General features: G+C 34.8%; 1 protein-coding gene across 2 annotated transcripts in view; it reads right to left on the bottom strand.

Moving 5' to 3' along the window:
* Positions 1–16,722, bottom strand: part of FBXO11 (F-box protein 11) — an 86,641-nt gene that overhangs the window by 1,389 nt on the left and 68,530 nt on the right. For both annotated transcript variants that reach the window (XM_079111619.1, XM_079111618.1), the window contains exons 6-22: positions 15,906–15,989; positions 15,697–15,829; positions 14,585–14,691; positions 14,388–14,499; positions 14,198–14,304; positions 13,981–14,118; positions 9,056–9,273; positions 7,379–7,464; positions 6,233–6,327; positions 5,078–5,200; positions 4,905–4,990; positions 3,748–3,824; positions 3,519–3,662; positions 1,796–1,906; positions 1,089–1,196; positions 669–777; positions 74–172 (exon numbers count right to left, since the gene is read on the bottom strand). In XM_079111619.1, the coding sequence (XP_078967745.1) occupies positions 74–172; positions 669–777; positions 1,089–1,196; positions 1,796–1,906; positions 3,519–3,662; positions 3,748–3,824; positions 4,905–4,990; positions 5,078–5,200; positions 6,233–6,327; positions 7,379–7,464; positions 9,056–9,273; positions 13,981–14,118; positions 14,198–14,304; positions 14,388–14,499; positions 14,585–14,691; positions 15,697–15,829; positions 15,906–15,989 (1,937 nt within the window). The remainder of the gene's footprint in view (positions 1–73; positions 173–668; positions 778–1,088; positions 1,197–1,795; positions 1,907–3,518; positions 3,663–3,747; positions 3,825–4,904; positions 4,991–5,077; positions 5,201–6,232; positions 6,328–7,378; positions 7,465–9,055; positions 9,274–13,980; positions 14,119–14,197; positions 14,305–14,387; positions 14,500–14,584; positions 14,692–15,696; positions 15,830–15,905; positions 15,990–16,722) is intronic.

Below are 16,722 nucleotides of genomic sequence, written 5' to 3'. Positions count from 1 at the left end.
AAATGAAAACCCAAAAATTAGGAAAAGTGAGGGGAAAATAATCGGGTAACATAGCAATAAGTGTGCTACGTACCTATCATGTCTAATAAATTCTACATCATGTCCCTGATGGCACTTCTTAATGCAGTTCACACATATGGCATTTCGATCTGTGGTGTTACAAGTGTGACATCTAAAAAGCAAAACCTTACATTATTCTCCTTCAACATGGCATTAATACAAAACATTGCGGGGGGGGGGGTGTCATTTTAAGAGGGTCAAAAAATTTTGTGGCTGTAGGTCAGATTAGTTCTGAAAAAAGAACTTCAAAGGAGGTGATTTTCCTGTTTTCTCAGAAGAAAGAATGACTTTAAGTTGTAAAATGTGGCAGTTAAAATAGACAACTCCCATCAACAAGTCTTTCTGGGCTGAATTAATTTTGGGGAAAGGTGAGTCAACTTGCTCAGTCACTGGAATCTATCACTTCATCAAACTCTTAGAAAAAGACATCAGTTCCTATAGTACTGCATTTTTCCTGTTTTATAGTCTTTGATTATAGAATTCAATGTGGACAAAAATTCAGTTATATCCTCTTTCCACTGGCAAAGCCAAAAATCTAGGCACTGCCAACTTTAAAAGGAAATTACTATCCTCCCCTTTTCTGATTCACAAATAACTTAGAAATATACCTGTAGAAATCATGCATTGGATAGCTGGTATAACTTGATATTTTATATAAACACTGGCCTCTACTAACAGCCTTTTCTATGGCGTCTTGATTGTTCATTATTTTGTTATCTGTAATAAAAGAAGAAAAGAGTAAAAATCTAGAGGATTAAGAAATCTAAAGGTTACAGAATTATTCTAATAGAAGAGTAACTATTTTCAACAGCTTTAAACAAAGCTAGTCATGATGTAATTAGAAAGTTGCCTAAAAATGGGTTCCTTGTGCAAAATATTCCAACTCAGTCCAAGTCTAAATAAAGCTTTGTTTCTTTCAAATAGTTCTCTTAAGTTGTTGCTAACTTGAGAGGGACAAGAAATGAAGTTAAATAAAGGCTTTTGATCATCTTTATATGACATCATAGACATAACAGACTCCAACATACCTTTCATTGTCACATTAACACCAGATGCTAAAAATAAGCCTCCAAATCGGTTGTTAAAAATCTGATTGCCTTCTAATGTTGCAGTTGCATGATTTGTAATTTCAATACCTAAAGTAGAATTTATAAATAAGTGGATACATCATCACTTAGTACTGTCTAAAGGATAAAATGCAAACATTTTAATTTGGATCACTGATAGTAACATTCACTTTACTGCTTGGTGACAGTTAACTATCCAGCTCTTTGTGTGTGTGGTACAGAAGGAACTGAACCCCAGGCCTTGCACATGCTAGGCAAGCACTCTGAGCTATATCAAATTAATCATGTTTTTAAATTTTTTTGCAAACTAGAAGGAAATAGGGCCCATAAATACGTGTAGGTAGCTAGTTTACATACTGAAGAGGAAAACAGCTACATGGTTAACTAAAGGAACTTTCACTGGCAAAGTTTGTAGGTCTACTCCATGCATCATACATTTTTTTTTTTTTTTTTAAGTGTGGAGAGACCTTGAATTTTTGTACTCCTAAATAAGTGTGACACAATGGAAGAATTCAGAACTTACACTAGATTTCCTAAGTGATGCGTAGGCATTCAGTTACCTGAGTGCATACATTGCACATTATTTGATAACTACATAGAAAATACTAAAAAATATAAGACACTATAGAACTATAAAGAAGCTACAGGTAACAAAAGAAAATACAAACCTGCAGCAAATCCATCAAATATTCTGTTTTTCCTTAAGACTGGATGACTATTAGTGCTGATGAGAACACCTGCTTGAGCATTCCTGAAAATATCATTTTCTTCAAGGAGACCTATAATAAAATATTTCCTTAGATAAAGGCTAATGCATATAACAAACTTTAATAGCCTCTCTGGTGGTATTTAGGGTTTCTTTTAGTTTCTTATTAGCACTATATACAGGAATTCTCAGTCAAAGGTTTTTAGTAACTCGGGCACATAAGGTAAAATTTAACCAAAATTGGCTAAAAATGAAAGTTCTGACAGTAGGGATCATGTCTAAGTTTATTCACCACTTCATCCCCAGTGCCTGGTATGTAAGTTGATTTCCAGTAGTGCTGAATTAAAAGTTAATTTGAAATGTTTCTAGAAACTTCGTGCCTTCTGTTTTATGTTTTAGTTAGGCAAGCCCTTACTTTTGTTCTTTACTACGATATTCATCCCCTGGTCAGTTTCCTTTAATTCTGTTCTCATCTGCTGAAGTTTCCAATCACATTTAAAGCTCTTTCAGCTTACAAAATTATTTTTTCTCACCCCTGACACTATCAATTTAGTTCAGGTTCTCATTTCTTGCCTAGGCTTATTCCAAGTCCCTGCTTCTAATCTTGCATCCTTCAGTTACTGCCTTCTCAAGTGCTATTACCAAGACAAAGTCCAGACTTACTGCACATAGAGAAACTCGTGGTTTGGGCTTTGCCTCTTCAGCCTCAACTTTGAGTACCTCTGGATTTAACTAAACCACTTTTCTTTAGACTTTGTTTATAATGTGTCACTCTAAAATTTTATGGATGCAGTCCTTTGTATTCACCATTTCTGTCACAGTGGTTGGTTCAGGAGTGTTCAATCAGTATTTGTAGAAAAAATGCTCCACCCCCACCTCCAGTTTACCAGAGACAGTTCAAGTGATCTTACTACACAAAGTTTTTCTCAACACCTTGCAACCAACCAACCTTTCTGTATTTTGTGTCCTCACTATAATCTTGTAAAGAAAGACTCCTATTAAAGATATGTCACTTTATTGAATTATTGGATTCTAAACTCCATGAGAATCTATGTCAATAATGGGATCATCACTGCTTGCCTATAGCAAATTTTGTTCACTAAGTCTTGGTATGTTTAGCTGTTCTTCCACATGAAACAACGTACAATTTTTGGGTTACTGACATTTCAGTAACAGCGATAAATTTGCATTCAGCATGCTCCCACAATGTCCAAGAACAGCATGTATTTGCAAGGGGCAGGCACTGGGGAACTTCTGCTTCAATGCAAAGTGAGCCAAACTTTCTGGATATCAAATCAGACACACTTTGGCTTTGTTAACTCCATCGTCCAAACAGAAGTTACAAAAGCAATACGTATTTAGACATACCAATTTCCCTCATACCTGTTTCTATAACTTTACTATATCACTATTCTGAATAATAAAAGATTCAGAGTAAGGATATAAATTCAGTTCTCTTAAAGTCTTCCTCACAACTGGCAGAGTCAAGGTGGCTACAAGAGGAAGTATTGCAAACATTCGTCTCCTTTAACTCTGGGTTCTATCTAAACCATCTTTATCAGGTATTGATAAGGAGAAAGACTTAATCATTCAATTACATTAGTTAGCAATGTCACTGATCATTAAAGATATAGAAGAATAAGGGAAAACTGGGTTTTTCACTAGTGCAAAATTAACAACAATACCTCGACCCCCATTAAATATACAGATGCCACCATCTCTTCCGTCATGGATTTTATTTCTTCTTAGTGTAGGATTACTATCTGTCTTAATCCAGACTCCGGCCATTGCATTGTCAAATATTTCATTGTCTTCTATACAGCCTAGGCCTATAAATGCAAAATTTTAAGTATGTTATTTGGAAGGTATATTTCTGAAGTCTATTAATAGAAAAAGATGATGGGTCAAACATACCAGAATTATAAACTAGAATTCCACCATTCTGTCCTCCCCAAATTTTGTTGCGTCTAATTTTGGGGTTGCTTCCAGTCCTATGGATAAGACAAATACCTTGATCAATTGCTTGTACTCCCATATTCTATGAGGTATCACTGGAGAGAGCCACATTAATCAGGTAAGAATAGCCAGGGGCAGTGGTACATGCCTGTAATCCCAACAGCTTGGGATGCTGAAGCAGGAGTGCGAGTTCAAAGTTGCAGAAATTTAGCAAGGCCCTAATGAGACCCTCTAATAAAATATAAAAAAGGGCTGGGAATATGGCTCAGGGGTTAAGCACCCCTGTGTTCAATCCTCAGTACCAAGAAAAAAAGAATAAACTACACACTGGAGTTCTTGAAGATGCTCCGAGAAGTCTATCAGTAAAGAAAATGGTCAATTTAATTTGCTTATCCTGTACTTCCACAAAAATACACCTTATAATACTTTGCTATAGATTATACCACTACGGAGCATTCAAAAATGTAAACTAAACTGAGAGGGTTATATTAAATGACTTTTTAAATATTGCTATTATATTCTCCCCTCATAAAATGAAGGGTTGAATTATATGATCATTAAGGATCATTAAGAATGTTAGAGTTCCAGAAATGTACAAGAAGAATGTAAAAAACCTTATTATTTTTTTGAATTGGGGATTGAACCCAGAGATGCTTTACCATCGAACTATCTTCAACCCCTTTTAGTTTTTATATTGAGCCTCAATCTTGCTAAGTTGCTGAACTCGCCTCAAACTTATGATCCTCCTGCATCAGCATCTCACGTAGCTGGAATTACAAGTGAAAGCAACTGTCTCTGGCTATAAAGACAATTTTACATAAATAGTATAAAAACAAGTTCCCATTATACTGAGTACCAATGGCATGCCATACAGGGCATAATATACAATAGCTGATGTGACACACAGTGGATGGCATAACAGTGGAAAAGTTCTTACTGCATATATCACTGGTTCCTGTCATCACCTAGACTAAGAAAAGCTACATTCTGGTAATCCAAATTGAGTATAACACAATACAGGGATAAAGACTGCACACTAAACAAGAAATTCCTTCTACATAGTACACATATTTCCAATTTCCTCCCAAAAGAAAGTCAAATGTGAAAACATTTACCTTATTTGAACCCCTGAATACATATGATTATAGATATCATTGTCCTCTAGCACTCCATGTCCATTGTCATAAAAATAAACACCAACCTAAAATTTAAAAAAAAAAATTTTTTTTTCCAAGTTACAAGGATTACAAACCAACATTTCCCATCCAAGAGTCTAAGCTCATCCTACCTGCTTGCCACTGTGTATTCGGTTTCTTCTCAGTACTGGAGTGCTGCCAGTTGTCACCCAGACTCCAGCCAGAGTATTACTATAAACTTCATTCTCTTCTATTACACCTTGTCCTTTTTCATGCTAAATAAAAGTTAGACCAGTTACGATATATACCTCCTATAAGGCAAGTAGTAGCTTTACATTATGTTCCTTCCTTAAAGATAGATAGAAAAAAAAAATTTAATTTTGTTTTTATAGCTGGATAATGACTCCCCCCCCCCCCCCTTTTTGGTGCTAGGAATTGAACCCAGGGCCTCAGGCATACTAAAAATGCATGCAACCATTAACATTCTTATTATGTAGCTTCTACATGAGTTTAAGCTTTCAACATTTTTATACTGTTATGTGGTTTCTGTACCTTTAAATCTATCAAAGTAAGAGTGGAAACATTCGATTTTTTTTTTTAAGCAAAAGAACTTACTTCATTTTGATATGTGTAACAAACTAGACCTTTCATTTTAGTAGTAAGTTAACAGCTATTCCAAACTTCATATTATCAAAGTTTAACAAATGAGCCATTCTCTAGAACTGTAAATAAAAATTAAGTCACACCTGGTCTAACAAAAGGACCTTTCTGATGTTGCCTGTATTTTCTTACTTCAATCAGTTAACAGTTCAGATAATCATAATGACAGAAGACATGCTGATACACAGCTTTCAAAATTTTAAAAGACAACTATGTTTCAACAAATTCAAATTACAAATTGACATTTTTATTATTCAAGTTTAAAATCAGAACTTCTAGTGATATTATGACTTTCTTTAATGCTTCTGTAGAATTTCAGAGACTCACACAATAACGCTACCAAAATTCCAGTTTACCCAATCTCACAGACTGCTGATCAGTTGTGAAGTTTAGTATATACTGCCAGTAATTAAGACTAATTTTTAAAAATGCCAAAATTTAGCTAATTTACAGAACTTTACATACAGTATAAAATGAGAAGTCATTCATACAATGACAGAAAAAGTTTTATTTCATGTCTAAATATTCAAAGACAGATACAAATTTATATTCCAAATATTGACTAGCTAGATGTAGCACCCTACTGACCTTTTCTTTGTCCCATGGTTTTTGTGCATGAGTTTATGCAACTAAATTTATTAACTTACCACATAAATTCCACCATGTTGACCATCGTGAATTTTATTATGTCGAACAATTGGACAACTGTTTGTCCTAATCTGAATTCCTGCTAATGCATTGCCTATTTAAAAATAAAAGTTACAATGTCAATACTTTTGAGCCTAGTAGGATACGGGTAAATGTTTTATGTAAGGTAGCAGCAAAATTTTTTTTTTTTTTTCCCTTTTCCCTTCTTCTTGGTACCAGGGATTGAACCCAGGAAAACTTAACCACTGAGTTACATCCCCATCCCTTTTTATTTTTTTATTGAGACAGGGTCTCACAAAGTTGCTTAGGGCATTGACAAATTGCTGAGGCTGGCTTTGAATTTGTGATCCTCCTGCCTTAGCTTCCCAAGTTGCTGGGATTATAGGCATGTACCACTGTGCTTGGCAAAAAAATCTTACATTAGAATTTCAGTGGGCATGAGAAGAAAAACTAAGGGAACTAGAGTATAAACACAAATAGAAGGGTTGTAGGCAGTATAGTACAGTGGTTAAGAGTAGAGACTCTAGAGTCAGGCTGGCAGGCACAGAATCTCAGGAAGTGTACTTACTTAATTTGGGAAGGTTATTTAATTTCTTTGTGCCTCTGTGTCCTGATCAGTAAGTGGGGACATTCAATAATATATACCTCATAGGGTTCATGTGAATATTATATGACTTTATTCAGGTAAGGTCCTCAAAACAGTGCCTGGCATTTAAATAAGCATTGTGTATTTATCCAGGTAAGTCAGCAGAAAGCCCAGAAACATATAGACATCTAACAATTGTTTGCTGAATAAAGTTCCTAAAACTTTAATGAGGAACATTTTCCTTCTCTAGTTAGTTCAAAGTGTGTTAAACTACCACAGAATTAACTTACAGTTAAGTAATGGAGTGAATCCAAGGAAACTGTAGATACTCCATGAGACTAGGGTCTTATTATATTTTCCCCAACTATCTGAATAGTGCCTGGTATATAGTAGGTACCCAGTGAATATGTTAAGCTAGTAAATACTGCAGAATAATCTTTATTGAGAATTTAAAGAAACTAGATCAGTTCTCTCACTTAGATGATTTCAAAATAATCTATTTTGCTAATATCAAGACAGGCTATTCTGTAAGTTTTATAAAACAAAACCATAGGCTTACCATAAATGTCATTTCCTTCAATAAGGCCTCGTCCATCACCAAAGATGTAAACTCCTCCTTGATTTCCATTAAATATAGAATTCCCCCTGTAAATATGTGAAACAAAGGCCGAATGTTTTAACAAAGTCCATTTTATGCGACTGTTAAGACTACTTACAGTTATGTGATAAATTACTGAACTTCTATGGGCTCTGTTAATTTGTAACATTGAGACACTCTTACTAGATGATTTCTAAATTCTTTTAGTTCTTTCTACTACCTAAGACTTTGGAAATGCTACCCATTATGTGAGACAAAAATAGCATTCATTTCCTTTTTTTTTTTTTTTTTGCAGTGCTGGGAGATCAAATCCAGGGCCTTGCACTTGCTAGGCACAGGCAATTGCTATTAGATAACACTAAGCTACAGCCCCTGACACAAAACAGTATTCTTAATAATTCTCCTCAAAACATTCAATTTCTTTTAGTGGATCTAGAAACATTTAAGAGGATAGAAGCCCTAAGCTCCATTTTCCTGTAGTCAGTGGGAAATAAAATTTGATAATTAAAAATAATCCATGGTTTTTGATTTAATTATAATGGCTCTGTTCTACCCAGTCTTGGCCAATGTCTTTAAGACTAGATTTATTTCCTTTCTTATTGTGACCAGAGGGGGTAGGAACTATAAGGTAAAGTGCCAGCCTGCAGTTTTGACTTTTTGATATTCTTAGTTTAGTTTCTCTAAGAATCTTTCAGATAATTAGTTTCCTAAGTTACTCTAGCTTTTGACTTTGGAAAAAGACAAAGTAATTTAGGCTCCAAGGGAAGGTCTCAGTTCTTTAGTCTTCAATAGTGCAGTTTGATGAATTTTAAATAAAAATTACAGCATTTGCAATTATTTATAAAATGATTTTGTGTATGGCATAAGTCACTAATAAAAGCAAACAGAAGGCCAAAAACCAAATGATAAATAACTACTCCCATTTCTATATGAAGCCTTTATCTTTTCTTTTTTAAAAATAATTATTTTTTACAGACGGCATTTTGATTCACTGTACACAAATGGGGTACATCATTTCATTTCTATGGCTGTACACGATGTAGATTCATACCATTTGTGTAATCATACATGTACATAGGGTAATGATGTCTGTCTCATTCCACCATTTTTCATACCCCGTCTGCCTCTCATTTCTTTCTACATAATCTAAAGTTCCTCCATTCTTCTCTCACTCTCCCCGCCGCCACCATTATATATCATTATTCACTTATCAGGGAAAACATTCAGTCTTTGTTTTTTTGGGATTGGCCTATTTCACTTAGCCTGATATTCTCCAATTCCATCCATTATCTGGCAAATGCCATATTATTCTTCTTTATGGCTGAATAATATTCCATTGTGTATACATATCACAGTTTCTTTATCCATTCATCTGCTGAAGGGCATCTAGGTTGGTTCCACAATCTAGCTATTGTGAATTGAGTGGCTATAAACACTGATGTGGCTGAGTTACTTAGTATGCTAATTTTAAGTCCTTTGGATATAAACTAAGAAGTGGGATAACTGGGTCAAATGGTGGGCCCATTCCAAGTTTTCTGAGGATTTTCCACACTGCTATCCAGAGTGGCTATCTTAACTTTTTATAAGACAAACCCTGAAGTGAAAATGTAATTTCTATCCATAATTATATGTAAATACCTTATTGTTGGGTCACTATTTGAGGTAATCCATACACCTGCAAAGTTGTTTGCATAGATTTTATTCTCTATAAATTGTCCTCTTCCTTTTTCATGGACATATATTCCTCCAGTCTGGCCATGGTGAATTTCACATCGAACCACCGTAGGGTTAGCATAGGCTTTTACTTCAAAGCCTGCTATCCTGTTTCTGTGTATGTTGCAACTTTCAAAGTAACCCTGAAAAAATAGAGCAATTAAATCTGTAGGTAAAGGCTATTTTCCAAAAACAAATAAAACTCTAAAAGCTTTTGAATGCACACCTCAAAACTGAACATCAGAAATGTTCAAGTATAAGAATGAAAAATATACACTAACCTTCAAATGATACATAAAAAACAGATTTAAATGTTTTAGTAAAACAATTACAAACTTCTAATTATTCTGAATGCATTCAAAGGCAGGAAAAAAACCAGGGAAAGATCTATTTAGTCAGTGAGATTAAATACCATTACCTAATACATATACGTTTATGAGAGAGAAAGAACACACACAAGAGTGTGAGTGTGTGTGTGTGTGTGTGTCCTTCAACAAAAGGCTGAAGGCATTAAAGAAAATAAAATCTGGTTGCCTTAAAAGTGTCCCAAGAAATTGGGTAGGGATTAGCTTAGTGGTAGAGTTTACCTAGCACGTGCAAGGCTGGGGGTTCAACAACACACACACACATTCATACCCACATCCACAAAAACAACAAATCAATTTCTAAAAGTTGACCTGAAATCAGGCACAGTGGTGTACAGCTGTAAGTCCCAACCTCTAGCTACTCAAGAAGGCTGAGGTATGAGGATTATTTGAGGCCAGCCTGGGCCCTGGCTCAACAGCAAGGCCCAAATTGAAAGAGAAAGGAAAGACAGAGGGGGTGGGGGAAAGACAACCTGAAAACATGTTTAATTGAAAACATACTCAATTAAAAAAAAAAAAAAAAGTTTTCCTAGTATGCACATAAGGCCCTGAATTCAATTCCAAGCACCACAAAAAGAAAATCATACTAACTCAGTAACAGGGAACTGGATGCATTTTGCTTTTAAATATTTTAAGGCAATTTATCCATTGTGTTAAGAGATAACGCCAGTGTAAAATGATCCAGTAATAAGAATTGTAAGATAAATTATAAGAACACTGCCTTTTAAGATTCAAGTCACAAAAGCTCCAAAGTATGTGTGTGTGTATATATATATATATATATTTTTTAAAGTGAAATAATCTTTATTAAATACTACAAAATAAAAGGTGTTTAAAGAATTTGCACAGTGGTGTATACCTTTAATCCCAGCTACTTAGGAGGCTAAGGCAGGAGAATCACAAGAGTGAGGCCAGCTTTAGCAACTTAGTGAGACCCTGTCTCAAAAAATAAAAAGGGCCGAGGATGTGGCTCATTGGTTAAGTGCCCCTAGGTTCAATCCTGGGTACCAAAAAAAAAAAAAAAAGAGGGTGGAGAAAATTGGGCTGGAGGTGTATCTCAGGGGCAGGACGCATGGTATGTGCAAAGGTCTTTGGTTTGATTCCCAGCACTACAAACAAACCAACCCAAAACAAAATAAAATACAAACTCCAAACCCAACAGATAACAGAGTATATAAACTTAATTCAACCATAGTGTTTAGAAATGGGGCCTTCATGAATGAATACTGTGGCTTTATAAAAGAGAAAGAGAAAAAAGGGGACACATCCATGATGCCAGTTTATTTCCATGTGATATCCTGGGCCGACCTTGTGATTCAGTGGAAAAGAAGGTTGTCATAATTTAGCTGCTCAACCTTGGACCAGGAATCTATCTTTAAGTCAAAATAAGCCTCCTGTCATTATAACTTACACAGTCTGCAGGACTGGGTTATTAGCAAGAGAAAACAGACTAATGTAGGTGGCATTGAATGGACCGCAAGAAAGGAAGGTAATACCTCTGCCACAGTAATATTTCATAGAAATAACTTTATGCAGAAAAGGCAAATCTAAAGAAAGGAAACAAACATGCAATTTTTCTTATCTAAAACTTTTATTTCCAGTAGTTGCGGGTGCAGTTTAATGTACAATAAGTGTTTACCAAGTGTAAGGCCCCATGTTTGACCCCTAACATCACAAAAATAAAAAATAAAAAGGAACCAAATTTAAACACAAGTTTAGGTTCCTGGTTAAAGGTGAACAGGCAGATCTCAACACAAAGAACACAAAAAATGTGTCACTGGTCATATGTTAAGCTCAGAAATTTAGCATACTTCAAAAATTTTATAGCATGTACAGCCAGAGGAATGATATGCTCCATTTCTGTACAACATATCAAAATGCATTTTATTATCATGTATAACCAATTAGAACAAATAAAAAATTTTTTAAATTTTATAGCAATCTGGTAGTTATGATATTAATCATTTTATAAAAGTAACACTGCAGTGGGAAACTGAAGACTGACAGAAAATTTGATGATACCAAGCAATTTTCCTAATTACTCTTTTACTGATATTGTGTTATACAAAGTCTCCTCCCTTTCTTTGGTGCTGGGGATTGAACCTAGGGACCTCACACATGCTGTGCATGTGCTTTACTACTGGGCTACAACACAGCGTCGTCCCCGCCACCCCCCCGCCAGGCTTCCCCCTTTTTTTTGGTACTGGGAATTGAACCCAGGGGCACTTGACCACTGAGCTACATTCCCAGTCTTTTTTCTGGAATTATAGGCATGTGCCGCTGCTCCTGGCTTAGAATTATTACTAGTTTTTGGTACTAAGGTTTGACCCCAGAGGTACTTCACTACTCTGCTACATTCCCCAACCCTTTTTATTTTAAAATTTTATTTTATTATTATTATTACTGAGACAGGATCTCACTAAGTTGCTGAGGCTGGCCTCCAATTTGGGAAATACTCCTGCCTCAACTCCAGAGATGATGGGATTACAAGCATGCATCACTGTTCCTGGTTGGAATTGTCATTTTTTACAAGAAACAAGTTAAAATATTTACAGATGAGATGATGCTGGGATTGAGCCCAGGGGCCCTTAACTACTGAGCCATATCCCCACCTTTTAAAATATTTTATTTAGAGGCAGGGTCTTGCTGAGTTTGGTCTTGGACTCACAATCCTCCTGCCTTAGCCTCCTGGGCCACTGGGATTACAGGCATATGCCATCACGCCCAGCTCATTCTCTCTCCTTCTGTGTAAAGATTTCATTTGAAAAAATTTAAAAATTAGAGACAAACCCCACAGAAACAAACAACAACAGAAACCAGGACTATGGAAATAAAATAAGGGACAGAGATATAAGGAAATCACACAACACTGAAAGAAAAAGAACACAGGAATATAAAAAATACAAAGTAGAGAGTCAAGTTTCTCAAGAAAAGCACATATGGAACAGAAAAATCGTAAAACAACAAAACCAACACATGAATACTGAGATAGAAAAGTAAATCACTCTCAGAAAGAAAACAACAAAACCTAGGATAATCTCAAGAGTTCTCAGAAACAATGCTAGAATAGAAAAATGTTAACAGAATTCAGAGGTAAAGAAAGTATAATTTAATTATATACTTAAGTAAATTAAAAGGTAACAGGTATTCTCGAGTGGCAAGAATTCAACCTACAATGCTCCCAACACACATATTTTATTGGTGCATTATTGTTGTACATAATGGTAGAATCTGTTGTTACATATTAGAACATGCACACAACATAACGACGTAATGTGGCCCATAAAGCTCTTTAAAAAACAAACAAAAATGGCTAGATGATAATACCCAGTTATACATCAACAGAATAAAAAAATTTAAAAATTCAGGTGGGGGCTGGGGATACAGCTCAGTTGGTTGAGTACCTGCCTCGCATGCACAAGGCCCACGGTTCAAATCCCCAGCACCACCACCAAAAAAAAAAAAAAAAAAAAAATTCAGGTGGGTTGGGGATATAGCTTAGAAACAGGGCACTTGCCTCACTGAGTTCAATTCCTAGCACTGACCAACAATAAAAACATTAAAAAAATAATTTTTAAAAATTAGGAAGGGACAAAGTGTGAAAAAAGAACTGCTGAATAAATGTGAATAGAGACTAATAAACTGTAGGAATGGAAATGTCTTAAACCTTCACAAAACAAGAATATAAATGACGAAATGGAGCTAGGTTGAAATATAAATTATGTTTATTTCCTTGTCTCAAAATACAGAGTAAAAAAGGGCTGAGATGTAGCTCAGTGGTAGAAGAATCCTTCAGTTCAATCTCTAGTACCATAATGAAAAAAAAATTCTGCCAGTGAAAAAACTTTTTTAAGTAGGGCAAAGTGGCTCAGCGCGCTTGAAATACTAGCAACTTGGGAGGCTGAGGCAGGAGGATCCAAGTTCCAGGACAGTGACAGCAAATTAGCAAGGGCCTAAGCAACTTCACAGACAGTGTCTCAACATAAAAAATTTAAAAAGGGGCAGGGGATGTGGCTTGGTGGTTAAGTACCCCTGGTTTCAACCCCTAGTACCAAAAAAAGAGAGAGAGAGAGAGAGAGAAATAAAACAGAAATCAAACTAATAAGACCTTTACTTCTAAAAGTATACTCTCTGCAGACAAACTGTGTTCAAATTACTCATGGTGTTTGTTAGAAATGCATATCTCTGGTCTCAGCCTTGGAAAATTTGATTTATTATAAAATCTGGGGAAGAAATAGGAATTTTAATTTAAAAAATAAAGTATCTGGGTGATTTTTATGTACAATTACATTTGAGAACCAACTTCTAGGTTGGACTCTTCTCAAAGATCACATCAATTTCTTAAGGACTCTTTATCATCACTATGCTTATCTGGATATAATGTAATATTATAGAATATTACATGTTAATTTTGGAGTATAATGCTCAATTGCTCCAATTCAGACAATTTGATGATGAAAAATAATGCTGAATAAATGGCCTTACCATGCCATGATCAAATGTGAACACACCAACATCACGTCCATGATGAATATGATTCCGTCTAATAATTGGGTTTCCATGATTTTTAACCCAAATTCCAGCTAAAGCATTATTGGAAATTTCATTATCTTCATATATTCCCTATAACAATTAATCAGAAACAAACATTAGGATAGCTTTAAAGAAATTAAGAAAGACTTAAAAAAATATTAAAAAATACCTGTGCATGATCTGTTATATAAAGTCCAACATTTTCACAGTCACTGATGTTACAGTGCTTGATAGTGGGACATGCTCCTTGACCACTAACACATACTGCAGAACCAACTATACGAAAAAAATATTTATTACAAATCTACTGGGTGACACAATGATTCAATTTTACTGTAAAAAATAAAGGAAACACTAACCTGTACATGTACTTCGGATGATACAGTGATCAATAATAGGGCTACAATTTACTGTAATCTCTAAACAGTGATGTGCATTGTGGTGCTGAGCGGATTTGTCATCAGGATTAAACTGAAAAGTAAAAATTTTATTTGAAATAAACCACAACTGCTTTAATGATTTCAATATTTACTTTTTAAATTTTAAAATTTCTTACCCTTATTGTCATATATCCAACATAAGCATCTTCAGAACCTTCCATAAAAACAAAGGTTGAATCTCTAGTGTTTTCAATAATAACTTTGTCTGCTACTTTCCCAGGTGCTGTGGAGAAGATATTTTAAGGCATATTACCTTTATTCCATTCCAACTAGGTACTTTTATGGAGAGGGACTTCTAAAGAAACACCAGTATTAGTCAGTAGGACTAATACTTTATTAGGTGGCTATCAGCTTTTATGACATTTAATGAAGATATTATTTTATCAATATACTCAAGGCTCAGGCAGAGAAGAGAGGAAGAGAAGAAACCTCTTTAAATTTATTTCCAACAGTACCCTCAATTTGGAAAGTAACAAAATCAGCACACAGAAATCTATATTCTCTCCCACTTTTTAAAATTATTTTTTTATTTTTTATTTTTTGGTGTTGGGGATTGAACCCACAGCCTCACATGCCAGGTGAGTGCTCTACACTGAACCACACACCCAGTCCTTTCCTCCTCTATAACAGAGACAGAGGAGGGAAGCAGAAAAGGCAGTAAATACAAATTTCATTAGCAAATAAATACTAGCCATCTTAAATTGCTCTATGTACTATATCACTAGAAACCCAGAGACAGCACAATCCTTCCAATGACTCATCAGAGTTCAACAAATATTTCATTGTATTTATTCTTACAAATTTGACCATAACGTATCTTTTAAACAGTATAAAATGTACTTAAAAATTACATTTCGATTCCTTTAAAAACACAGCAATAAAAACATTAGTGCCTTTATTTTTCTTTTCTTTTTGAGGGTTTGGTTTTGTATTTTTTTCTTCTTCTTTATTTTTACATGAAATAAAGAGCTAACAAACTTTTTTCTTTCTTTAATGAGTAAAGGCAACTGGTGAAAGTACTAACATCAAGAAATATATACATTTATAATCTGTGAACTCTCATACTTTCATTTCCTTCACAAAGTATTTGAGATATCTTCATTCCTATTCTTTCCTACAAGTTATTAACAAAGCTCAATCAGATTTTAAGTTACTAGCATTTAAAATCTATAAATTTAATAATATGAATAAAATGTTAAAATTCTAGTAACAATGCATTTCAAAATACCTGCACCAATCATGGTGATTGGAGATTCAATATATATCCACTCATCAGTATATATTCCAGAATGAACAAAGATAAGTCCATCAAAATGAGCTTCTTGTACCCCACCAAGAGCATCTTCAATAGTATCATAATACTAGAAAAAAATAAAAGTGTCAGTACAGAACTGAAAGATTATTATTTTAACTCATAAAAATACAAATCAAACATACCAACATATTTTCTCTTCCTTTATATCTTGCAGGGTTACTGTAGAAATGTTCAGCAAATCCTGGCTTTACATGTGCACCTTTATACTAAAATGTCAAAAACAAAGCAAAACCAAACATTGACTACTAATATAAATATATTCTAAATGCACCACAGTATAACTTTTAAATATAAAAAAAATCCCACTACTCAAACTCATTTTCTGTCACGTAGTACAAAATAAAATCTAGAAAAGTAGACTCTGTAAGTAGTATCTAGTAAGAAAGGCAGTTTTTCAATCTCATCATTACTATTATTTTGGGCCAGTTGATTCTTCGTTGTGGAGGCTGTCCTATGGTTTGGAGGGTTTAGTAGCATCACTGGCCTCTACCCAATTTAATACCTTTAACATCTTTTTCTTCCACTCTCTCATGAAGTATTAAGACACTGCCAAATGTGTCCTGGCCAAAATCACCCTGAACTGAAAACCATCACAAAGGATCATATTAAGCCCATGTGCACACCTGTGATCCCAGGATCTCAGGAGACTGAGGCGGGAGAACTGTAAGTTTGAAGCTAGCCTCAGCAACTTAGATCCTGTCTCAAAACAAAAACCAAAAACAAAAACAAAAAACCCTAAAATAAATGAAAAGGATGGAATATAATTCAGTGATAGAACACCCTTGGGTTCAATCCCTAGTGCCAAAAAAGGAGGGGGTGGTTTTACACATTAAGCTGAATGTGGAACTTTAAAACAGCTACTAAAAACTAATCATTTAAATATAAGCTCAAACACACCCCATGAAATCATTAACTGCTCTCTCACTATTGATGCTTATT

The sequence above is a fragment of the Sciurus vulgaris genome (assembly GCF_902686455.1).
Source record: "Sciurus vulgaris genome assembly, chromosome: 14".
NCBI lineage: Eukaryota > Metazoa > Chordata > Mammalia > Rodentia > Sciuridae > Sciurus > Sciurus vulgaris.
The sequence above is the reverse complement of the archived record's forward strand: the minus strand, read 5'-3'. Positions and strand labels throughout refer to the sequence as shown.